General features: G+C 33.5%; 1 protein-coding gene across 1 annotated transcript in view; it reads left to right on the forward strand.

The window, feature by feature from the left end:
* Positions 1–26,192, forward strand: part of LOC106110069 — a 102,300-nt gene that overhangs the window by 68,671 nt on the left and 7,437 nt on the right. Inside the window, exons 3-8 of the mRNA XM_013291755.1 lie at positions 17,988–18,047; positions 18,133–18,269; positions 18,597–18,790; positions 19,016–19,144; positions 19,916–20,036; positions 22,231–22,509. Of these exons, the coding sequence (XP_013147209.1) occupies positions 17,988–18,047; positions 18,133–18,269; positions 18,597–18,790; positions 19,016–19,144; positions 19,916–20,036; positions 22,231–22,509 (920 nt within the window). The remainder of the gene's footprint in view (positions 1–17,987; positions 18,048–18,132; positions 18,270–18,596; positions 18,791–19,015; positions 19,145–19,915; positions 20,037–22,230; positions 22,510–26,192) is intronic.

Consider the following 26,192-nt stretch of genomic DNA (forward strand, 5'->3'; position numbering starts at 1 on the left):
TCATATTTGTAAGTACAATACTAGAGACATATAAAAATGTGAGAATAAACATTTATCACAAAGATCTTGGAAGAACAAAATCTAGTTTTGCCTTCCCAGGTTTGCACGTCTGTTGAATTCTAGACAGCAATTGTGTACCAACAACCTCCAAATGACCGTCGCCCCTTCCATCGGTTCAAAGTAATAAAGACAGGATGATCTGCAGCATTAAAGTTGTATGTAAATTGTCATATTTCCATCTTAAGCGGGCAGCATTCGACGAGATTAAAATTTACATTTCGTGTATTTACATTACTTTTTTTTCTTTTAAAAACTATAATTGTTATATGACATCCCGTATTTAAAAAAATCCATTTCTAAATTATACTAGTAAATAAATAGTTAAATAATATGATAAGATAGTATTATACTGTCGGTCAGATTTCGGGTTCACCACGTGTGTAATCTGCAAGGACTTCGACTGCACGTTTGAATACCATGTTTCCAGTTAGAACTAATCTTATTCCTAGCGCGCTGAAGTAATTTCTCTAATGAATTGCTGTGCGGGTGAAAGTTCAGCTCGGTTTGCTCTCGCGTCGGATTAGACTGGGAGTGAACGATGGAACTAAGCTACTAGTTTGCGACTTCTGTTGATTGTTATAGTTTTGAAACTTCGACAACTGGTACTCTAGTTTAATTTTAACATTAATCTCAATAGATTAATATTGTCGGCTAAATGTTTAGTTGCAATATTTAATTTACACGATACTATTACTGTCGCAGACTTGACATTTATTAAATACTAGCTATTGGAAGCGATTTCGCTCGCGTGAAATTAAAAAAAAATATCGGCATATTTCATTTATTTAAAAACGTTCAAAAATACAAATCTTTCAATATATAATACGAGCTGTCGCCGCAAAATTCGTTAGCGCATATTTGGACCACCTGTTACGCTATTTATACAGCGCGGAATTAAAAAAGAATATGCCTATTCATGAAAGTCCCGTCGAAATCGGCCCAGCCGTTTCGGAGATTAACCGGAACAAACGCGACTTGTAGACAGATAGACATACAAAAAAAAAATTAATGCGATTTTCGTTATCAGCAACGCAAATTCATCATTTGATATTCTAAACAGACACTCCAAATTATTATATGTATAGATAGAGGAGTTTTTTCCAGAAACGTTTTTTTAAACACTGTCACGGTTACAATAAATCCACTGTTTGTTATTAAATAAACAAACTAAACGGTAAAGTTGCAGTGTCGTTTGAAAGAAAAAAGTATACCACGCGTTACATTGTTTACGCTTTTTCTGTTTTCAACGATTTCGTTTAACGTAGCGACTAAATGTCTGTGAATACAAATGTGTTTTCAAACTTCGTTAATCCTAATATGTGTTTATTTATGTTATTTCGACAAAAGTTTAATTTCGAATATAATTTAACACAAAACGAAACTGTTGTTGTGTTAAAAGTTATTATTATTATTTTTTTAGTAACTTTAAGAGCGAATCTTTGACAAAAATGTTGTGCGATTGTCGATTGTTTCGTGCTCAATTCGACTGTTTAGTTACACAATTAAAAATCGAATAGTGTGCGCACCTCCATATAAGTTCATAGGAATCAAACCTAAACAGTCGTGCGATACTTTAGTCAAAGGTGTGCGCAGGCTTTAAATTGCTCAGACGCGCAGGTATTAAGGTCTTAAAACTAGTTCCAAAACTTCTACAGACATGACCACGTTATCCCAGTGCTCGGGTCTTTTTAAACTAGTCACCGTAGACTAATATTGTGTGAAAATTTTAGGCTTTAAATGACGTAGGTATTACGTTTGTACATTATGAAGTCACTTTTTAACCGTAACTTTAATTATTATTTTACTTTTAACAGTGGTTAAGATTAGATTTTTTTTATAAACATCCCATTTCAAAAAATTCTGAACTGCAAAACTGAATTATTTAACAAGGTTTGCACCTAATTTATGTATTTTCCTTATATAGAATGACTTTAAAGGAGGCCTAGTCACCCTTAACTAGGGGTGGGCTTCGGGCACTTCAGAGGGGAAATGTAGTAAGCTGATGATGATATTGTATTTTACAGTTGTCAAGAAAAAGCTCAAGAAAACTTTAATTCAGTAGCTTTTCCACACCTTTTTAATAGCGGTATTTAGAGCTTGTAAAACGACGCCGACGGCTATTTAACTTATCACTTTGCAACGAGCAATCTAACCTTAAACTGATTACGTCTAGTTTAATTTTCAGCACAATTTTCTTTAAAGAATTACTAGCTACCGCGTGACTCCGTCCGTGTGGAATTTAAAAAAATTACATTGCCTGTGTTTCTTCTAGACTGTGCTCTACATCTATGCTAAATTTCATTGAGATCCGTTCAGCAGGTTAGGTTACAAACTCTACAGACTACATCCTAATTATCTTGTACATTAATAAGATATGATTTTTAGAAAATTAAATCATTAATCAATGAGAACCCTAAGCAATGCTTTAGAGGCACATTACGGAGCAGTTTCATTAGTCGTTAGGGCCCGCATGCGTTTCCTTACCTCATATTATACTCCTCAAGTGAGTCCCCGCACGATGCATGCGAGCTGTAAAACAATTCGATTATTAATTTGTTCCATTACCAAAACGAATTAGAACCTCATCAAAATGAATCATAAGTTACACATTTAATGAAATACATTTCGTAATTAATTTTTGAAGCTAACCAAAGCTTGGTGTCTTGTTACGTCAACAATAGAGGAAAATATACCGGTCGACTAAAACACAGTAAACATGCCAACAAAGGCAGAATAACGTCGGGCATTAATAACAGTCATTTCGTTTTTATTGTGACAATGTCATTTTCAGCTCTGGAAATGTTTGAAGGTTTTTTGTATTTCAGAAAAATAAAAAGCGCGCGTACACCTTTGACTAAACTATCGCACAACTGTTTTTTTTTGTTTTTTATAACATAAGGTGGCAAACGAGCACGCGGCCACCTGAATCCACCGAAATGGAAAGCGACCGCTGCCCATAAGCATCAGCAGTTGCAGATGCGTTGCCTACCCTTAATTGACGGAGGAGGAGACGCAGATAAAGAGGACATTTTCCTTCATATTTGTCTCCTCCACCGTCAAATTCACTTTTCCTTCCCACCCTTACCTCTAAAGAAAAAGGTAGAAAGGGAAAGGGTCTAAAATTAGGCCTCCAAGTTAGTCAAGCTTTGATTCCTATCCTATGATTATATTCCTATATATATGTAAGTGCGCACTCTACTCGATCTTTAGTTATGCAACTAAACAGTTGAATTGGCTGCGAAACAATCGACAATCGCACAATTGCTCGATAGTTTAGTCCAAGGTGCACTCTCTTAGAAAAACGTTGCTACTTTTGCGTCTTTTGTCTCCATATACTTGTACATAATGTTTATGTTGGTAAAATTATTATATTATGTCTGACAAAGATGTCTGCAACCTAATCTGTTTATTTTTGACCGACTTCCCAAAAGAAGGAGGTACTTTATTCGTCTGTATGTTTTTTTTTATATCTAATTTCAATGAAAGTTTACTAAATTTTCAAACACTTGAACCACGTTACTGCAACATCGAAAAGGCATTTGTCTTCTTTAAGACATTGTTTTTTTTAAATAAACAACACATAAAATTGTCAAAACAGAACACTGGCCAAAGAGATGTGAAATAAAACGACGTGTTGAGTGAAATGACATGAAGAGGACAGTTCTTTTTTCGGTATAAATGGATTGGCACTTAGCGTTCATGTCCATTTTATTTTCCTTGTTTCTTGATGGACACTTATATTAAAACACATTTAATTTTCAAGATAAAAGGATATGGGAGTAGGATGTGTTGTAAGAATGTTTTCTTACGAAGTCTCTTAACCTTTTTGGAAAATTTGCATTTAAAAATTCAAGCGGTAATGGGGCTCCATTTATAAGTGAACACTTCATTATTTTAATTATTATCAAATTATAAATTCACGCCGAAAGTAAAAAAGAGCATTTACAAGAAAGCAATGTGAATACGGTGTGTTTAGTCAGGACGTTGATTCCCGGTCGGGAAATTTCTAGTTTAATTTTTCAGTACTTGATAAAGAACAGCGTACTTTTATTGTATCACAATGTATTAAAAAGACTTCTACTTGAAACTATTTTTTTAATTATTCAGCAAACAGAAAAGGTAAATGTTTCCTTTGATATTAAATCAAATTTAATTCAAATTAAACTTTGCTTCGGAGCTGTGACCAAATCGTGCAAAGAACTTTCATAATAGCGCTTTTTAATATCACATCTGTAAATATGACATCTTTGATTTGCGATGGTTTAACACTAGATGGCCTGCTTTAAATCTCAGAGCGCACTAACACCTTTGACTAAACCATCGCACAACTGTTTAGTCGTGCTTTGATTTTTAATATGCAACTATTCGATTTTAGTATGCAAATAACAGTTTGTGCGACAGTTTTGTCAAAGGGTGTCCTGTCCATCTGTTGTTAAAACAATTATTTTAAATAACATTAGTATTGAAGCAAAATAGAAAAAAACAACTTTCATATCTAATGTATATATTAAAAAATCTAAAGCATTTTTAACCATCATGGTTGTATTTGTATACCTTGATGAATATTTTTGTCAGCGTGACGTCACCCGTGTTAACAAGTCAAACAACGTATGTAGCGGACAGATGCGAGCAAACACGCGATACGTTCAAATTATTACAAAGCTTTATAAAATGTTTGCTATGATCGAAGTGTCACACGCAAAGTTTATTTTAAAATATCTTACACAATTAAAATCACATATGCATAGTTAAACTTTTTTAAACTTTCGGATATGGTTTATTTTGGTTATTTTTTGGCGATTTGTTCTTAATGTTTGTGTTGTGATTTGTTAAATTTTTCGTTACGATTTTTGTAGAATAAAATCTATACTAATATTATAAAGAGGAAAGTTTTGTATTTTTATATGTATTGAAATAATTCCAAAACTACTTGGCCGATTTTAAAAATTCTTTCACCTTTATAAAGGTAATTTATCTATGAGTTACATAGGGCTTTATTTACTTTTTTTTCATGCAGGCGAAGTCCCGAGCAACAGCTAGTTTGTAAATCCACCTATACTAATCAACGTCTGTTACTTATAGCGGTATGCATAGAGTATGGACCTACAGTTTGCTTTAAGACCAGAAGTGCTCAAACACTTTTCCCAATTATTTCTATACTCTTAAATGTATGATTGTGTGTGCCTGAAGTCGTCCTACTCGAGTATTAATTTAATATGGTATCCACGGCACCGTATAACAAATACAAAATGTTTTCATACAATATGCAAGTCAAATATAAATTACATTGAAGCAGACTAATAACATTCCATTGGCATTACTTCACTTCGGGGAATCAGTAATCAAGGTTCAAATTTAACGCAGAGGAGAACCGGAAACGTAGTTAGGCATGTTTTGATTGGATAGCTGGAACTGTACTGCACTAAACATTTCCCATTTCAAATTCCCTGCAATTAGAAATGTTCATGCGTGCTTATTGCGGGAGTTTAACATTACACATTCCTTACAGAAACTCAACATTTATATGACTGTTTTAGTAAATTCAACAGCGAATCTTCTCAGGTAAAACTGTTTAGATAACTATAACTGTACAGTTCAATTTGCAATTTACGTTTTGCATCAAACTGTCAGAACTGAGCCTTTGTGGCAAACTTTAAATAATATAAAATAGTTCTAAGAAGCGATGAATTTTGAATGGACAAAGTAACATAACCATTGGAGAGAACTGTATATGTTAGCGCGATTGGCTTAAAGCCGGTTCTTGTTGAGAACAGAGAAAATGCATTAGTACCCTTTCTCTCTTCGAGGTATCTATTTGCGAGTTTTTTACACAAGCTTAGGAAACATAAAATTTATTTCAAGTGTATAAAACCTCTATCTAGGTCGCTATTACAAACGGAAAAGCGAATTGTTTAAAAAAATCCCGTACAATAAAGTGGAAAATCGAAGTTATTGGATAACGTCAAAACATTGATTCATTTTATACAAACAGCGCGATTTTTTTTATGTTTTTAAACTCGTAACACGTTAAATAATAAGCTTTTAAAACAGATATAACAAACTGTTCGTTTGTTTGTTATTCGTAAAAAAAATTGTTGTAACTTTTGTTTAAGTTTTCCATCGATGCATGTAATTTTTACAGCAACTTGTCTTTTTGTATTTCTACTCAGGATCATTATTAAAGGAAACAAATAAACAATAATTAGAATCTTAGATATATTTCACTAACAAGGTCTGTAATTAAAGCGGGTTTTCATTTCAGCAAGTATGTTGTGATTGCTGTTTATAACATGGCCTTTAATGACCGTTTTGCGTCCAGAGTCAAAGAGATGTGCCACGGGCGACTATTGACGGCCCGACTGCATACAAGATACAATTTCATGCTTCATGGTTCATGGTTCGTTGGCAGAATTCGCTTAATTTTGATGGTATAATGCTAACACATGCTATGCTAGATTTAGACTTGATCGCACAATATTTAGAGCAATAAAACGACCTTACAAGTAAATGAACGTTAATAAGAGGTTCAAACTTATTTCGTCTAAAGCCCACTTTAAAAATCAGTATTTTGAAGGGCCGTCCCCAATTTTTTCGCGATAAAATCTTAGTAATATATTTATCCCGTCTGGAGTTTAATTAAACCTATAGTCGATACGAGATTCTTTTTGCCAGATCATACTATCTTACTAATATTATAAATGCGAAAGTTTAGATGGATGAATGGATGTTTGTTACAGTTTGTAGCGTAAACGGCTCAAAATTAAAAATAATCAACAGCTCCTCCAGTACCCATAATAGGCGTTACCCACGTGAGGAAAGACTAGCTTAGATATATGATTGTAAAGGAAACGAGAAATGTGTACTGGGGTTACGCCACGTAACAATTCGTGGACCTTGTTAGTGGCGTTAGGAACGTAGTGTTGTATCTAAAATTTATTGTTCATATGATACGCTTGTATATTCGAAAAAAAAAAATTAAAAGGTGTGCAGAAACGAATTCCAATTAATTCAGTCCGATGTTACCTAAACAAAAGCGAACTGCGTAGTCAGTCTTATTGTCGTCAGAGTTCGCATTAGCCAATATCAAAAACCGGTAAATCTTTTAACAGACGTGGACTTTGACAATAATTGAATGGACGTTTGTTAAATTCAATTCGTCGGAATTTTGTACAGTCTGTTATTTTAGTTTTTATTTTCGCTTCGCAGCTTTGACATTTTTTGTAAAACTGTGTTACGGCTTTCCTATCATCCAGTTTAGTGAGAAACGTAAATTGTGGATTCATTTTACAATTAATCTTTTATGAAATTATGCTCAAAGTATGGAATTAGCTTTAATCATACAAATATTATAAATGCGAAAGTTTAGATGGATGGAAGAATGTTTGTTAGAGCTTGTAGCCTAAACGGCTGAACGGATTTCGATGAAATTTGGCATAGACGTAGAGGATAGTCTGGAAGAACACATAGGCTATTCGGTTTTGATTTTTTTTAATTCCACCTGGATTGAGTCGCGGGCGAAAGTAAGTTTAATAATAAATCATATCATACATATCTCGCAGCGATCAGTGTTCAGAGTTACGATACGTACAACTATAGTTAAAACTCTATAAAATACTTTTACATAATTGGGTTATATACTCCAAAGTTTACACTAAAATGAACAATACTTTAGGTGCATCGACGATTAAATAATAAATGGTATACTCCTATGAAACTCATACATGACCAAACATTAAGCTGTGGATTGTCGTTGAGCATAATGTTAACAGTTTAAAGTTAAACGTCAGATTTTCATGCTCTATATAATGGGCGGTTTTCGAACTACTTTTAACAATTTGATAGTGCTTATAGTTTGATAAATTCATAAAATGCGTTTCCGAACTGTGTAACTTGAGTTTTACCCCGTTGAAACGTAGTTCAACCTAACACTAATGAAATACTAGGTAATGATAAAATAAGTGGTGACTTCAGAAACCCAGCATAAATTAAACATAAATTTGAATTAACAGATAACTTGTGAAATGTGATCTTCTAGGTTCATTCTTTATTTAACTAGATTAATGCTGGGTTGCTGAAATTTTACCTTTATTTTATCATTACCTAGTGATTCATTCCTGTTAAGTTGACCTAAATTTCAAAGGAAAAAGCTCAAGTTACAAAGTTCGGAAACGCATCTCACATATTTATGGAACTGTAAACACTAACGAATAGTTAAATGTAGCTGGGAAACAGGCATAAATCGATGCGTTACTAAAAATGTTAAATCATGCCGTACCCTGTGTTCACATATAGCTTTAAAATACATCGCCATCTACGTGATGGAATCGTGTTGTTTTCCTTTATCGTAAAAACGTAGGAAATGTATATCTATATCTATACTATTATAATAAAGCGTAAACACACACTTCTTTGTTGTCTAAGATGTCAGCAATTACAGCATATTTTTGAATAGTTCATATTTTAATAAAAAGTCCTACACTTACGTCACGCTTTAGGCTATACATTTTCACGCTAGTAAACTTAGGGGTAAATATTTTGGATAAAATCCCTAATGTGGGAAAGAGACCATAAGTTGCTGCCAACATTAAGGAAACAAGATTGCCAAGGTTTGTCATGTCATGTCAGTTTGACATTTGCTATTGATAATTTGACAAATGTTAACAATGAAATAAAATCTTTAAAATTTCATGCGGATGAAGTCGCACGGGAACAGCTAGTATGTGAATAAATTAAAAGGTACGTGTTGTTAAATAAAAAAAGTACGTTCAGTGTTGGTCTATACGCAATGTGGTTGTGGTAATTAAGCGACATCCCTCTAATGACTATGTTTGCGGTTTGCTTTGAAACACTCTTAATTCTGACCACTCAGCTTTAATCTTCTTATGCCACTACTATCATGTCGTTAATTAAAAAGGACTATACAACGTTACATTATAGTTAGTTATACTTTGTATCCAAAAATAAGCTTTCTTTGATATTGGAATAGGTTCCAGCATTAGCCTGAGATTTCATATGCGTGGAATTAAAAAAAAAAGTAAATATGTGTACTTAGTCCTTCCAGACCATCCTTTACATCTATGCCAGATATCATCGAGATCTGTTGAGCAGTTTAGGCAACAAACTCTAACAAATTTTCATCCAAACTTTCGCATTCATAATATTAGTAGTACTAGTAAGAAGTAAGAGTTACTATAAGACTAAGATAATAATAGTATTTTACGAAGTATTGTAATGATTAATGCTCTACATTTTATACATTTTTGTAAGTATTACTTACGAATAAGGTCTGCCATTAAATCTGAAAAGACGTCCCGCAGTAAGTAAACAACATTATCAAGGGAATGTTATTGTAAATACGTTCTGTAATCCTTACTACGCCTATATGAACGGTCCGTCGGCTTCTGCTAGGGGCGCGATCAATCAGACGGAGTGACGTCATCAACTGTCGAAACCAAATGCGTATCCCGGATTATGTTCGTATTTCGAAATAACAAAGGTACTACGCAACAGTTTCAACATCTTGAAGAGAAACTTAATTATGTACAGGTTCAGTACTATTGAATAGCACGTATTTCTGACGAAACGAATAAATATTCCTTGTCGCGGTTTAAATGCACCCGTTTTTAGTAAGTAATTTAGTAAAAAAATACAATGGTAAAATAATGTAAATTTGAATTCGAGGTTTACTTCTTTTTTTGCTTATAGTTTGTTGTTAAAAAATAATATCGATGTTATCCTAAAATATTATACGAGTATTCAATCCTCATCTGTCACATGCAGTTTTATGCAGCAATCATTATATCTAAGATCCAATTTGCTGGCAATCATATCTAGAATAAAAAGTGTTAATGAAAACAAGATCGAGTCACAAGTAGCTCTCAGCTGCATGTACGTGTCATATTCTAATTGTGCCAGTTATTATACTGTCTTAAAAGTCTTCGGACAAAGTGTTTCCTCTGACAAAATTGCATACAAGATGTGTAAAACTAAACCAATGGTCAAAATGTTCAGACGTTTTAAATTAATTATCTAACTAACATTATAAATGCGAAAGTTTAGATGGATGGATGTTTGTTAGAGTTTGCAGCTTAAAATACTGAACGGATCTCAATGAAATTTGGCATAGACGTAGAGCATAGTCTGGAAGAACACATAGACTACTCACTTTTGTTTTTTTAATTTCACGGTGACGGAGTCGCGGGCGAAAGCTAGTTTTAAATAATGGCTAGTACAATTATTTTAGTCTGATAGATACTGTTTTCAGTTACCACATGAATTGTTTCTGAAGTCGCTCACGAATACGTCGGTTTAACAAAAACATACAGACGAATTGAGTACCTCCTTCTTTTGGTAAGTCGGCCAAAAAAGAAAGTAAAACCCCGTTGCCTTAATGCTTTTCCAGTGTACAAGCCATCTCTGTTCAGTTACGTAGAAGCAATCATTCATATACTACTATCTCCAAAGTTTCACAATACAAGATCTTCAATACTAGTTATAAAAAACGAAAAAAACTGTATCTTTGTATGTAACAAATAAACACTCAAACTACTGGATCTATTACAAAAAATCCTTGTTCAATTAAATTTTAAATAATCGCTTAGTAGTATAGACCATATTTATTAGACAACTAACTTTCGCACGCGCAAAAGTATGATATTGATCTGTGACGAATCTCATCGAGATACATTCAGCAGTTTTAGCTTCAATTCTACCAAATATCCATCCATTCGTCCATCCATCTAAACTTTCGCTTTGATGATATTAGTAAGATATGTTTTTAATTCTCCGTGGACGAAGTTTTGTGCAACAGCCAGTAATTAAAAAAACTTTTAAAAGTAATCATATGGTATGCTCTGGTTGAACTGTTTGGAAGCAATCAAAATAACGTTTCCATTAAATAAATACTGAATCAGAGCAAATACAGTCATTTTATACACAGATGAAGATAGTTAAAGTTGAAAACATGAAATGAGTTCTTTGAATCTTCGTACGCGGTGCGTAAATATTGCATCCTATTTGAACTGAAGTGAACCTAGATTGAAATATAAATTAAAAAAAAAACGATTCAGTGTTTTACCACCGTATTTTCGTGCCTTTGATTCATACTTTTTTGATTGGGTATGGATCTCACATTCATATTACATAGCCCAGTCATATTGAGTTAAGAGGTGCTTGATAATATAAAACCAAACGCTGTGAATAAATTTATTAACATGCGAAAAAAACAGATTTCTGTTTGTTACGTAGGAATATTTTCTAATAAATAACACAACTTTTTTCAATATGTTGTGATTTGATGACGACGATTTTAAATTCACAGTTACAAAAGTTGTATTTGAAAATTAGCTTTCGCCCGCGAATCCATCCAAGTGGAATTAAAAAAAACAAAAGTGAGTAGCCTTTGTGTTCTTCCAGACTATCCTCTACATCTGCACCAAATTTCATCGAAATCCGTTCAGCCGTTTAGGCGACAAACTCTAACAAACATCCATCCATCCATCTAAACTTTCGCATTCATAATATTAAAGTATGATGTTTTTACTTACAAGCCGAATTATTTTATCAACAAACTAATACTTTAAAAATGAACCTTTAGGAATGAAATGAAGAAGTAAAGTCTTGATACAATATAATATCATAAAATATGTCAGTTACTAAATACTTACTGCGTTGGCGCAGCGACCCAAAGTGGGTCTTGGTCTCTGACACGAGAGAGCGAACTAAATCGATATATATTATTATGTCATAAGATATAAAGGACTGCGGAGTGGTTTCTCTGTACTATGAGTACATATGACTAGGTCTGTATGAGGCGCAACACTCGACGCCACAAAGGAAATTGTCGGACGTCTGATCGGTCGGTTAAAACACTTTCTCGGACATATTTGTTGATGAACTTACTTGATACAAAAGCGTACAATATTTATACGGGTATTGTGAGAAAAATCAATGTTTTAAATGGTCCTTGTAACGAAAGTATAATTATTTGAACACCAGTTTAAATGTAAACGAATGAACGAATTCCGCAAACCTGAATTGGTGTTTCAATTATGATTTAATTGTAATTGACTATTGGATTTTCAATTAGCATGTTGAATTATTTTCATTCATTATCTTGGTTGTTGTATCTAGTAAAATATTTTGTTGTTTTTGAAATTCAAGTGAATAACTACATATTAGTTTTGTCATTAAAACTTTTAATTTCAATTACTCTTCGTGTATGCTCATGTAAAAAAATACACAGTAACAATACGTATATGTAGAAATTACGTTCGAGATAAAAGATAAAACATTTGCTTGTGTTTAATTTAAAACAAAATGCTCTAGGGATTTAATTAGTGTGCCCTGAACCGAGCTCGTTCTTGGCTTTCGTTTTAACTTTGCGGCTTAAATGACAAATATTTGCGTACCTCCTTTTTGTCCACTTGCTGTTCTTGTGACGAGTTAGGAGTTTAAAAATGTTTGTATTTTTTCAATTTTTTTTCTCAAATAAGCTGATAAATATGGCACTCAGAAAAATACGATTGTAAACTATAAAACACACAACCCTATAAATCAAAGATAAAAAAGATTCTTGAAATAGGCTTTCAAAAACATAATATTTTTTTATGTTTACAAATCGATAGGTAATATTCTCTTATTTGATACACTCAAATAAGAGAATATCTAAGCTACAGAATATTTGTTTTATATACACATTAATATCCAAGACCAAAATCTAAAACTAACACGAGTCGTATGAGCTCTCGATGCAAGTCGTAATATCCGGTGCCGTTCGATTGATTACGAAATCACATCGTAGCACAAGTTCCATTTCAAACGAAAGTTAACTAAAGTCCATTATTATAATAACTGTACAATGTTATTCATGTTAATTATTATATATTAAAATTTATCTTATTTGTATATTTAATACTCTCAATACTCTTTGAGTATTTTAGATACTGGAAACAAAAACTATAGTGCAGTATTTTTTGATACAACAATCGTGAGATATTCATTACGTGATGACGGCATTGTCATGTCGCTTATTCTCTATAACAAATAACAATATGGTTTTGTATTGAAATTTACTGTTTTAAAAGGAATTGTTTGTGATGAAAACTCAAATTTGAAGTTAGATGTAAAAGTAAATATATGAACCATCTTATAGGAGTATCTCAATTAAAAAAAACCTCGTTGTATGCAAAAAAAGAGTTGAGTTGCGTTCAAAAAATGCATAATAATAATATATATTAAAAATATGACGTAAAACAAATTAGAAAAAAACTTATCTTAAGTTTAACAACTGCCTGTTTCACCCCTTCTGGCTCGGAGCCAATTTTACCTTCGAAATGTAGGCTGAATTGAAACGGCTTCCGGTCAAATGTGGCGATTCTCGAATATTACACGAATGCAAACATCAAAGGCTATTGGAAGCTTTTAATGCATCGGAATATAGGGAATAATGTGCAGTTAAATGCCTTTTTTAAATGGAATACGAATTTTAATTTGACATTAAACGAAAGTTGCAATTCAAATAAATATTTCACGCCCCACTTATCTTTTACTTAGATTTGTTAGAATATCTTGTTAGAGAAAAAAATTTACAAGTCTCTCTTTCCGCTGGGAAAGGAGATAAGATTATTACGATTTTATAAGATCTCAGCAACAGTTCCTCTAGCAGAGTTTAAAAAATATTTCTATCAACTGTTCCTTATTTTTTACCCTTTGTTACATCCCCATACTTTCTATTAAAAACATCGTCTAAATCAATGCTACCATTTCGGAGATTATTATCAGAGAGACAAATGTAAGAGATTGGATTTTTGTTATAAGCAACGCAAATACATTATGAGCACAAAATAAAATATAGTCATTCTATTTTCATTAACTAAATGTATAGTCATTTTTATTGAGTAGCTACATTGTTTAAAAAATAACGCTATTAACATTGTTACCATGATAAAACACACTTAACATCTTCTATGCACTCTACACAAGACTAAGCTACGTTTCAAGATATACCCATTGTTATCGTAAATCGACGATAGAAAGCCTCAGCGCACTTCAACTCTAAAGCCTGTAGTACACAGCCACGAAATAGAGATGCAAGCGAAGTGAAGCGTAACGCTTGTAGCACATCGAGGCATGAAACTGCAACATAGTTTCTCCGTATTATGTTTGTTTTGACCCAGTAAGGCTGTCTGTTAATGCATAGACAGGAATCAAATCCATACATTTCATATAAACCTACGCTTCACATCGGTGCATGTTTCGCTTACACGGCTGTGTGCTACATACATATATTTGCGATACCCGGCACAACGGTTCAAGTGCCGATCAAACATCTATTTCCAGGAACGTTAGTCCGCTTTAGATTCAACCGGGAAAGATCTATTTATCTTTCTCTTAGTTCCCGTTTATAAATTTACACTCATTTCGTATTAAAATATTCAAACAAGCCAATTTTTATTACTTTGCTTCAAACCATTATTTCGATATTTTTTTCTATCAACAAGTTTATAAACGCTCCTTAATTTTAAATACCAAACGAATAACAAATATAACCATTTCTCTTAAAAATAATACTACTAGGAATATGAAGAGTAAACTTAATCGCAAAGAACGTATATTTTAAGTAGGGTTGTAACCCAGCTTCCGCATCCGCAAGTGCGGAACTTCCGCAAGAAATTATAACTCCGCATCTGCTTTCCGCATCCGTTATTTCTTAAGCGGTATTATAACGGAGGTAATTTAACGTTTTTAACGTGAGTGGGGCGATTAGGTATTGTTTATGCGGCCCGCGCGGGCTTGATATGTCAACTAACTATAATTGTTGTACATTATACTTGCGTAATAAACTGTATATTGTAATTATGTACCAATCTGTATTTTGAATTTAAGTAGTTTTAGTTTTTATTTCTTTAATAAATAGCAATTAGTATTTTAATCCGCTTCCATTACCCACCGCTTCTGCAGAGGTGATGCCCTTCACCTCCGCATCCGCATCCGCTTCCGTTAAAATGACCTCCGTTACAACCCTAATGTCAAGTTATAAAGGAAAAAGGGTCCGAGCACAGTGAACACGCCACATCTATCATTACTGACTGCTCTTCTAAGTTGCGAGTGAGAATTTTATGTAGGTATGTATCGCAGGGCTTATTTTACAGAGTAAAAGTTATATTTATGTTAGAAAATTTCTAAGGTAATACATTTAAATGGTATGTGTATTGCATGGTGTATGCGGCCATGGCGATAGTAATAAGATTAAAGGAACGGAAGCAGGCCATTAGTGTGTAAGTTCACTGAATACCCACGAGCGTACTATACGTAGCGTATCTATACTCGACTGTTATTATTACAAAATGAAATTGTATCCTGCTGTAAATACTCCATATTTAAGTGTAACATTATGTTTATTTTCTTGGTTTATTTATGTGTTAATAACTGTATAATACCGCTTTGACATTGATAATTTACTAATTTGGTTTACGATAGTTTTAAGAACAGTAAATTATCTATGAAATATTTTAAATTCCTTTTTATTCATATCTAAATGCTTTACCTATTTTTCCCAGTTTAACCGAATAGATACTAGCTTTCGCCCGCGACTCTGTTCTTGTAGTATTAAAAACGACACAAAGGAATAGCCTATGTGTTCTTTTAGACTATCCTCTACGTCTACCAAATTTAATCGAGATCCTTTCAGCAGTTTAGGAAACAAACTCTAACCAAACATCCATCCATGTAAACATTCGCTTTTATATAACATTTAAAGTGTGGAAAACTTGATGTAGATTGTTATCGAATCAAAGAACAAAAATTCATAGGATCTTTGTCAATGACATTACAAAGAAACAGAAGGATTCGAGTTCCAACTTTCATCGTTCGTCTGCTTAAAGAGTCTACAGACTCATGCATTGCAAAATTCTTTAACGTGGCAGCGAACATTGTTCCTAACAGAATTTCACTGCGCGTTTAGTGTACATTGTCAATTACATAGTCATATATGTTAAATATGTATTATTATTTTCAAATTATTACGTGGACGAAATTAAAAAAAAAAACTCATGTAACCACCCACTATGTATCCATACACTTTTCCATTCCATTTAATTTGACTAAAGACAAAAGGGTTGTACAACAATACCAATACGACTTTTATGTATCAACTTTTTTTAATTAAAATCCATTTTCAATTGGATTAGTAAAAAATTGACGTGTTCCAAAAAGCTATATACAATCGCTTAACCGGGTTTTTCACGCTTTAAAAGTTTCATCGGGTATTTTGGAAATGTCAAGAGTTCTACGAATTTAGGAAACGCTACGAGCTACGAAATGAATGGAATTTTTGCACTGCGACTTCAATAAGCCTCCGTTCGCTATTTCGTTAGTCTATTTTTCGACCGTTGTAATACTTAACTGCTGGACTTAAACTGAATTAACACCTGCGTCAAATAGTACTTTGAACTTTGTAACTGGATGATTCTTTTTAACTTTATCTTTATCATAAGGATTAAAACTATAATATTTATGATTCTATTACAACTAGTTTTCTCCCGCGACTTCGTCCGCGTGGAGTAAAAAAAACAAAAGTCGGTAGCCTATGTGTTCTTCCAGGCTATCCTCTACATTTATGCCAAATTTCATCGAGATCTGTTCAGCCATTTGGGCTACAAACATCCATCCATCTAAACTTTCGCATTTATAATATTAGTAAGATAATAATTAAAACTTGCTAATCCCACATTTATATTATGTGTATAGAAAAACCATATAAAGTTATCATGATTCATATTAAATAAAAAAAAAAAAACATTTTATTTTCTTAATTCAAAACGCGATTGTTCCCTAATTACCGCTAATAGTGTAAATCCGCAATCGCTTGACCCAAAATTGAGGGTTTCTGAATTTAAAATTAAATAGACCGCAACGACGAGTCTATTTTGAATTCGTCGGCCTGGTTTTCTGCATTCGATTGCAATCGCCCTGGTACTAACATCTCAGTATTCGTGAGATCAAATGTCCAGAGTAACTGTATATCTAGCCTAAATTGCCTTTTGCTGCGAAGACTGGGAAAACTAGATACATAGAGTAGGGTGTGTATGATGTGTGTATATAGTTATATTAGTTATATTCTATTGTTTCCGACTTCGCGCGCGTAAATTTAAAAATTAATGAAAAACACAGCCTATACTACTCACTAATTACGTAGCTTTTTAATGGTGAAATAATTTTTGATATTGACCCAGTAGTTTTTGAGTTATTTCAATACATACAAAAATAAAAATCTTTCCTCTTTATTACAATAGTACAGATATAGATATAGATTTCCATTAAGAAATCTTGATGCTTGTCTTTGCGATAATAGTTATAATTACCCGGTCCTATTTTTCATTTAAGCACATGACTCGTGGTTCAAATTAAAGATAAGAAAAAATCTTAACCGTTCTGTTTATTCTTTAATTGGTTCCGAGTTATAGAATTTCTTTTGTTCCTGGTGTTTTATAAGAATTTATGCTGGGAATTTAATAGACAATCAACTATCATCTCTGCAAAAAATGAACAAGGATTTATTTAGTGTTGTGTTCTGGGAAATTAATTTATTAGACAATAATAAGTAACTTTCATAAAGTGTTTGCTGGAAACGAATCTCGATAATACGGAGTAAATAACGTAAGAAATACTTCTCTGTACTTTCCAAGAAAATAGAAAAACACAGTGAATGCAAAGAATATAAAAGTCGAAGGTTTCTAGGAATTGTATATTTTTACACTAATGTACTTTCATTTTAATTTTCATTTAACAATTTAGTTCCAGTTATTCAGTAATAGAATTTATATTAAAGAGGAAAAAAATTATAACCAGTTCGTAAATCAATATTTCCTATTAATAAAGGTAATGCCACTTGATCTTATTAATATGTCATTTTCCTGTTGTTTCAGAATGCCCTCCGGAGACATGCGTTGAGGAAACCCAAACAGATCCTCCCGCGCCTCTTACAAGTAACGCTTCACCACCTTAACAGTTTTGAATAATAGATTATTATAAAGATATTTAGATAATAAAACTTATTATGTCTTTAATCAGGCGAAGAAAGTGACGCACCTGATAGTGAGGGCAAACTGTCAACCGAAAGCTCACCGCTGCGACGCCGTAGGGGAGGCATACTCAAGGGAGGACGGCTGTGGAAATCCCTTGACGCTGATAAGGACTTCAATGAACAAGTAAATATTTTGAATAAGTAGAAATTCGTTCTTAGTTTTACTCGAGAAGAGTTTGCGATTGTTTCGATCGCTGAACTCATAATATTATGCCCAACTAGCTTTGACTCCGCCCGCATGGAACTGAAAAAAATAAAAGAAAGTAGCCTATGTGTTCTTCCGACTATCCTCTACATCAATGCCAAATTTTATAAAAATCCGTTCAGCATCCATTCATCAATCTATACGTACGCATTTATAATGTTAGGAAGATGGATATGAAACGAATAAATGTTGATTTGTATAACTTTTTTTTATATTACTATATAAATAAGTTATTAATTTTAACAGAACGACGATCAGAGATCAACTACAACTGCCAGCGATGAAGACGGCTCGGTCACACCTAGATCTGTACGTTTCGTGGAAAGACCCCAGGAGTCAAAGGAGGAAGAGCCTATTCCACAGACAGAGCCGGAGTCAGCGCCAGCGTCCGACGATGAGATGCCCATTCAAAAGGACACGACCGCTAATACCACACATAGGTAATTCTTGACACATTCTAGAAAATACTTTCTTTCTTTTCTGCTAATTCAAACTTTCTTTTTATCTTCTTATTTTTGCCTTTTGTTGATTTATCAATTCTATACACTTATCATAAATTTCAAATCTTATTGTTTTTAAAAAAGGTTATACATTTTTCATATATGTTATTATGCATTATTCGAAGTTGTTTTTTATCAGACCTCATGGATATTTTCTTGTTTTAGATTGGAAACACCATTGATTCTTACAATTCAAACACCGAAGACAAACTCCGCGGTTCAACAATTGTTCAACAGCAACAGGCCGCCGCCGCCCGCTATAGAACCGCAGCTCATCACATCCGAAACTTTGAGGTTATTAGAAAATATTCTCTCTTTTGCGGAGCGTTGGTCGCTCAGTGGTTTGAGCTACTTGCAATCTACAGTAAACGAAAACGAAACTAAACGAAATTAGAATTATTCGCACTAGAAACTCTGTTAACTACGTATAGTTTTGTCTGTCGCTGTAGGATTAAACAACATTTAGTAGTGAATTTTGTTATCAATTGCTAATTGTCTTTATCTACTTCATTAAGCGGCAAGTATTTTAAACGTTCATTAATTTCAGAAAATATTTAAAGCGTAAATACCGAAGTGGAATTCCAACAACCATTCCAATGTTTCTAATTAGCAAATATAAATTTAAAGGTAAAATCAAAACCTTTCAATTAGAAATAAGAGAATTTCTCAGAGCAATGGACGCTTGCTGTGTTTAATGAAAGGCGATCTGAGTTATCGTGTTATTGAGTGTATTTATATTACTCAAATTGCTTCTTCATTTATTTTAATGACGTCGATTATTTCTTTTACCATAAATATTTAATTGTTCAATTTAAAAATAATAACGGACAATAAGTATTACCCTCATTATAACTTTTCACATAGAAACAACGTAAAACTGCATAGATTAATATTTTTTGGTAATTAGTTTATGTGACAGGGATAAAACGTTATTTACAGTATACACTAGGAATTAAATAATTGTTTTAAAACTGGTATTTACGAGTTTAACTGTAGTTTGTTTATGGTTTATAGTTTGCGTTGTAATGTAATGTCGAGTTTGATATTTTTTTTTGTCTAAATCAGGGCTTGGGACGCTGGTGTGCGACCGAAAGCAGAAGATGTCGCTGTTAGACGTGTTGCTGAAAGAAATGCTCTTCGCTGCTCATTACTGCGCAGCGAGGCAAGGAAGAAACAGCAAGCAAAGGTATGTGACCATCCAAAACTAAGTGTTAATTTTGAAATAAAATCATATTAGATACACAAGAACATTTGTTGAAGCAGCACCGTGTGCAATTACCAGTACAATGGCAGTCGCCAATACGCCATTGGAAGTCTATACAATCATTAATCTAAGATTAGAGGACAGCGCGGCTATCGCACTAGTGGAAAAGTGCTTTAGAGTAAAAAGCTTTAATAGAAAATGTTATGTATGTTAGGTGTCAAAATTTTCAAAATTAAATTGTACAGTAAATAAATGATTAAATGCAAAATTATAAGTCTTCTTATCTATTTAAAAAAAATAGGATAGAATATAGGTGGAATTAAAAAGCGGTAATCTTATCATAAATTTATCGTAAAACTATAAAACTTGCAGATAAAAATAATGGTATGATAATTATTTAACAATATCTTCCTTGTCATCTGAGCGTAGTTATATCAAATTAGTTAGCAGTGTAATTAGCAATTTCATTGCAACTGCGGCAGCGAGCGCGGCTTTGACATTTATACGTTACAATTTAACACGTTCCGTGCGTTACGGGAAGCATTTTCCCGCATTTCAGCTCCCGTGTGGGCGGTAGCTAATCGTGTCATCTCTACGTTCCCATATACGAACGAAAGAGATAACTATACTCTGACATCCTTGCTTCATATGTATAAGTTTAAGTTTACCGTTGACGCACGGAACGTGTTAATCCAATCCGACGCAGATTACGAGCTTGCGAATATCGCATCGGAACCACTACCTACTGTGCTCTTAATTGTTGAGTTATTCCATTGTAGGAACATTTATCTGTTACCGGCGATCTACATTCCACGGAATCTTAATACTTTTTAATTGAAATTTTAATTTTGAATCCATTTACGATTTCTTGTATGCAACTCCCGTATGGTCGGTGCAACAGGTTTTTGTTCTCCACATAACTCCATCATACGTCATCTCAGTCATCACTCCATTTTGATCATGTCACCTTTCACGCAATCCATCCATCGCTTTCTAGGTTTACCTCTACCGATGTACCTCCCCACTCCTAACTAATATTCTCCTTGTAACATGTGAACCGACCCTCCTCATACCATGACCTCATTTTATCTTGTAAAGTGTAACACAGAACATCAAAATTTTAATGCAATCTGATCAATAGTTACCAATATAAACATGGAGTTTATTTTCAAATAATGAAAGAACAATTTTTTGTATGAAATCTTTCAAATTTCTTAAAAGAATATTACAGGATTTTTTTTTTAATTTGAAGTTAGATGCAAGCGCATGTCTTTAGGGTCATCAATAAACTTATAAAAATGTTATTAATTAAAGACTTAACTTCTTAGCTGACTAGAATATTTATCATATTAAATATCTTATAAAATATTATAAAAGCTTATAAAATGAAACACCTTATTTTATAAGCTGTTATAATATTATGCTTTAAATTAAATAGAAGACGATTAAAATTATCACGCAAATGAAATAATTGAAAAGCGCTCTTTATTGTTTAATTAAGTTTGTACAATCTGGCGCAGCAGACTATGGAAAAATAAATGAAGCTTACATTGGCAGATTAATTAGTGTGAAAAATATATTGTGAATTGCTACATGCTCGCGGTTTGGTTAAACATTGCTTTTTGTTTTCTATTAACCAACGGGCGTAACACTCACGAAATTTTACTTTATTTTGAGTCAATATTACACTGTGAGCATTTTAGTACACAAATATTAAATGCTTGTTTTACCTTTCTATCTTCATTTTCACCTCTAATAAATGCAGTTACTTTATAAAGATGAGACACCACTGTCGTAACATCGTCGTCGTATCTGCATATAACAATATCTCCTTCCCTTTCAATCTCTCCGATTTTCATCGCCCCTATCTTAGTCTACTCCTGTAGGGTCAGCTTACCAGGTTTTCGTCCTCCAAATAACTCTATCATACGTTATCTCAGTCATCACTCCCATCTTGATCATGTCACCTTTCACGCAAACAATCCATATCTTTCTAGGGTTCCCTCTACCAGATTACCTTTACACTCATAACTAACGTTCTTATTATTACATGCTATCCATCCCTCATAATATGCCCTCTCTTAAATAAACTGAGATAACAATTCTGTACTTCTTGCGGCATGATAGTTAAAATGATTGAAAAAAAGCATGTGCTCATACGAAGCAATTTTTACAGCAAGAAACAACATCGCTGGCAGAACGTATACGTCTTCTTACTTGTGACGTGGAGGACGAGCCGGCCGAAGACCGCGCATCTTCAGCGAACGTTAACGTTGACAAGCTGTCAACTAGCAGCGACAAGTCGAGCGACAAATCGTTCACCAGCATGGATAAGAACAGCGAGAAGGCATTCGGAAGCGCTTCATCCAGCTCGTCATCTTCTACACTGTCAGCTCCAATGCTCGTACGACAGCACCCACCAGATCTAGGTGACGTTCATCATGAACAACCAAAGGTAAGATTTCGCCTGTAATGTTTTTAAATTGTATGAAAATAATTGAAAGTCGAAATACGAAACTTTACTGCGAACTGTAACATTGATTCGAAATCACGGCCATAATAACTTAATAATATTTTGTTAAAATAGTTATTAGTAGATTTTTGTAAATTTAAAAACATTTATTGTACTATTCCAACTAAGCTCTAGGCTTAAAAGCAATATGCGAATGGCCAAGGGCGGATCCAGCTTTGGCCCCAGGTGTGGGGGGTCACATAGTCGTTGTCAAGTCATATTTACATATTTTGTCAAGCTCTTGACCAACCAGATCAGGAGGGGGTCAAAGCCATCATGACCCCCCCCCGCCCCTGGCTCCGTCCTTGCGAACGGCCAGATTCGAACCCTCAACCACATTATCGGCAATCCCCGTAACTACTAGACTATTGGCGCTTATTAGATGAGATTAGACCTAGATAATTTAGAAAAGACAGTATTGTAAAATTGATACAGGTGAAACTTGCGATCTTTGTTAACAAGAAAATCGATAGAATTACTGAGCGTAGGTCACCGGGGAAGAATTCAATAATAACAAAAATTCCTCGGTTCAAGCCATCTAAAATTCCAGCCATTTAGGCCACGACTATAAGCTGTTCAGTGTTGGTCGGATTATGCCGCATGCTCAGACGATAAAGAAATCTTTGAAGGCGACAAATAATGTCACACTGAAAAATATTAAATGGATGAAGTGTAAATTCTTGTACTTGTCTACAATATTTGGTTATTTACTTGTTCTTTTTATAATTCGTCGTTATTTCTTTCAAAGGACTTAATTAAGAATTTGACTTTCAAATTATTCCTCTTCTAGTTGACTTTCAACTTTCATTAGCGCGCTGATCAAACTGACACTTGTTTATTTATTATTTGATAATCTGACCCCAAAACGTCACAGCAATAATGTAATTCAACAGATCTGTATAAATAGATAGGTCATTGCTTGGAAAAAACAGCTTTTGTTTCGTTCCCAATCAAACACGCCATTTGACGTTAGTGACAACTTCGAATCCTCATCACCGCTAGCAACCACGACCACCACCGCGGAAATGAATAAAAATACACAAAAGAAAGCAAAAATGACCCGAAATTTCGTCGCGCGATTTTGAGCTAAACTATTTAACTACGTCGTAGTCTTAGACTCCAAAAATTAAACAAAAAAATGGGACCCACCTGCAAGCATTACCTTTCGGATAAAAAAAGAATTATCCAAATCGGTCCACTAGCGGCGGAGTTATGCCGTAACACACATAAAAAAAAATAAAAAAAAAAACATACCGTCGAATTGAATACCTCCTTCTTTTGGGAAGTCGGTCAAAAAAAATATCTTGTCTTATAACCTAACCTGTCTTTTTGTTGAGGTCAGTGTGTAATTTAGTACTTATAAAACAAATGCCACGGCTTTTAAATAATTCAATAAGTGTATTAAAAAGTCAGATGTTCCAAAATAAATTCCTTAAAATGGAACAGACAAATTTAAGTTAAAAGTTACGGTTAGTCTTCCGAGAAAAAATCTTAAAACGCCATCTGATCGCTCGAGGACTGAAACAACTTATTCTAGATGCTCTTTAAATTTTCAAACTGTCTTCTTCGAGAATGCGGCGTAGTTTTAGTAAATCGATTTCTTGTTCTTTTCTTAAAACATCTCTTATTCTAACGGAAATTTTATCGCTAATTTAAGCGTAATTTATGTTTATTGTACAAATATTTAGAACCTTTCGAAGTAAACTATATGAGATGAGATTTTATTAACTACGTTTTTATATAAGAATAGCTGTTGCTCGCGACTCCGTCCGCGTGAAATTAAAAAATAATCACAGATGTAGCCTATGTTACTCACAGATAAATTACCTTTCTAATGGTGATAGAATTATTGAAATCTGTCCAGTAATTTTTAAGTTATTTCAAAACATACAAAAATACAAATATTTCCTCTTTATAATATTAGTACAGATTTTGAAATGCTTTCAGACTTGGATTCAGTCGCCACTTTCCATCAGAGATAAATTAAAATATACCCAATTATAACTCGGCTGCATTAAATGGCCATTATTTGAGATAATCCTATTCATAATTGAACAGTTCAACGTGCCACTTAGAATTTCAGCGCCGCAGTTCAACAATTATTGAAGTAGCTCACCGCCGCCGGACGGACGCAACAAAGTGAGCGCAATTGAGATTTAATCCAATCCTATTGGATTTTGTGCGCCGATACCAAGCTTAGTACTGACCAATTTATCGCTAACCACAAACTATTGGAATAATCGACAACTATTTACAGAAGCTTATTACTTCGTGTCTGATACACAGTGCTAATAAACGATGAGATTTAGTTACAGCGAAATAACAACGTTCATTTATATTCGTCTTTTGTTCGATATTGAATCTATAATAATCGGGCACTGATCTATACAAATAGATATGCGATTGTTTGGAAATTACAGTTTCTGCTTCGGCCCACCTAAAATGCACCTTTTGATATTAACGAAAGTAAAGTCCATCACTATTATTAATACGAAATCAATGCGACTATCAGCGCCAAAATAGACAATCGAATAGACACAAAGTAGCGCAAATTTAAAGCTGTCCATTTATGAAGGTCAGGGACTGCGGTCCATGAAATAGCTTTCAAAAGAGTAAATTAAGAACGGATTAAAACAGAACTTGAACTGAGCAAAGGATTAACAAGTCTGTATCATTTCAGTATCTTGTCAACTCCGGAAAGATTTAAGACGCGGAAAAATGTTGAAAATGTTTCTGCCATTATGTGTCAAGTAGCAACAGCTAATCCTTACATTTTACAAATATCTTAAATAAACGAGATACAGTTATCGTATTAAAAGAAAAAGTTAGCTAAAAATTCAAATACACTGCACAATTAAGTCTCGTGACTATTAGCAAATATCATGCAAGTATAATTATGTGTCTATATTAAAATAAGCCTGGAATTCAAAAGCATATGAAATTTCGATCTCAAGGCTTAGAAAACTTTGTAATGACGTCACGAGCTACTAAACTATAAGAAATGATACGTGTGTGTTGTATGGTTAACTCGCCAAGTCATAGTCCCATATGTGACGTATACAAGTTACTAAAATATCATGAGAGTGCCAACACCTTTGACTAAACTATTGTACAAATGTGCTATTGTCGATTGTTTCGGAGCTCTTTCAAGTTTATAGTTCTACAACTAAAAATCGAATAATGTGCACACCTCCATATAAGCTCATAGGAATCAAAATGGGACTAAACAGTTGTGCGATAGTTTAGTTTCATGTGTACGCAGGTTCTAAATCAACAGTATTTGTCAATGTACAATGCCATTATTTCTCGTTAAGGGTATTATTTTATCATAACTGACATAAAGTTGTCAATTTAGTAAGATATATAGCATCGAAAATTGTTAACGGTTAGACTAGATAACATTTTAACTGACGTAAATTATAGTTTTTATAAATAATCTTTAATTAAATGTAATACAAGACTCAGTAAACACGATGGTAAAACAATTATTATTTAAGCAAATCAGCTTTTTTTACTTAATAACACGATATCTTTTAATCACCTTAGATTAAAGTAAACCCATAGCAAAAAAAACCTCAACGCTTTAATTGATAGTTACATAATAATGTCTCTGTTTTTCTTAATCA

The sequence above is a fragment of the Papilio polytes genome, unplaced genomic scaffold (genome assembly GCF_000836215.1).
Source record: "Papilio polytes unplaced genomic scaffold, Ppol_1.0 DF820889.1, whole genome shotgun sequence".
Classification (NCBI taxonomy): Eukaryota; Metazoa; Arthropoda; class Insecta; order Lepidoptera; family Papilionidae; genus Papilio; species Papilio polytes.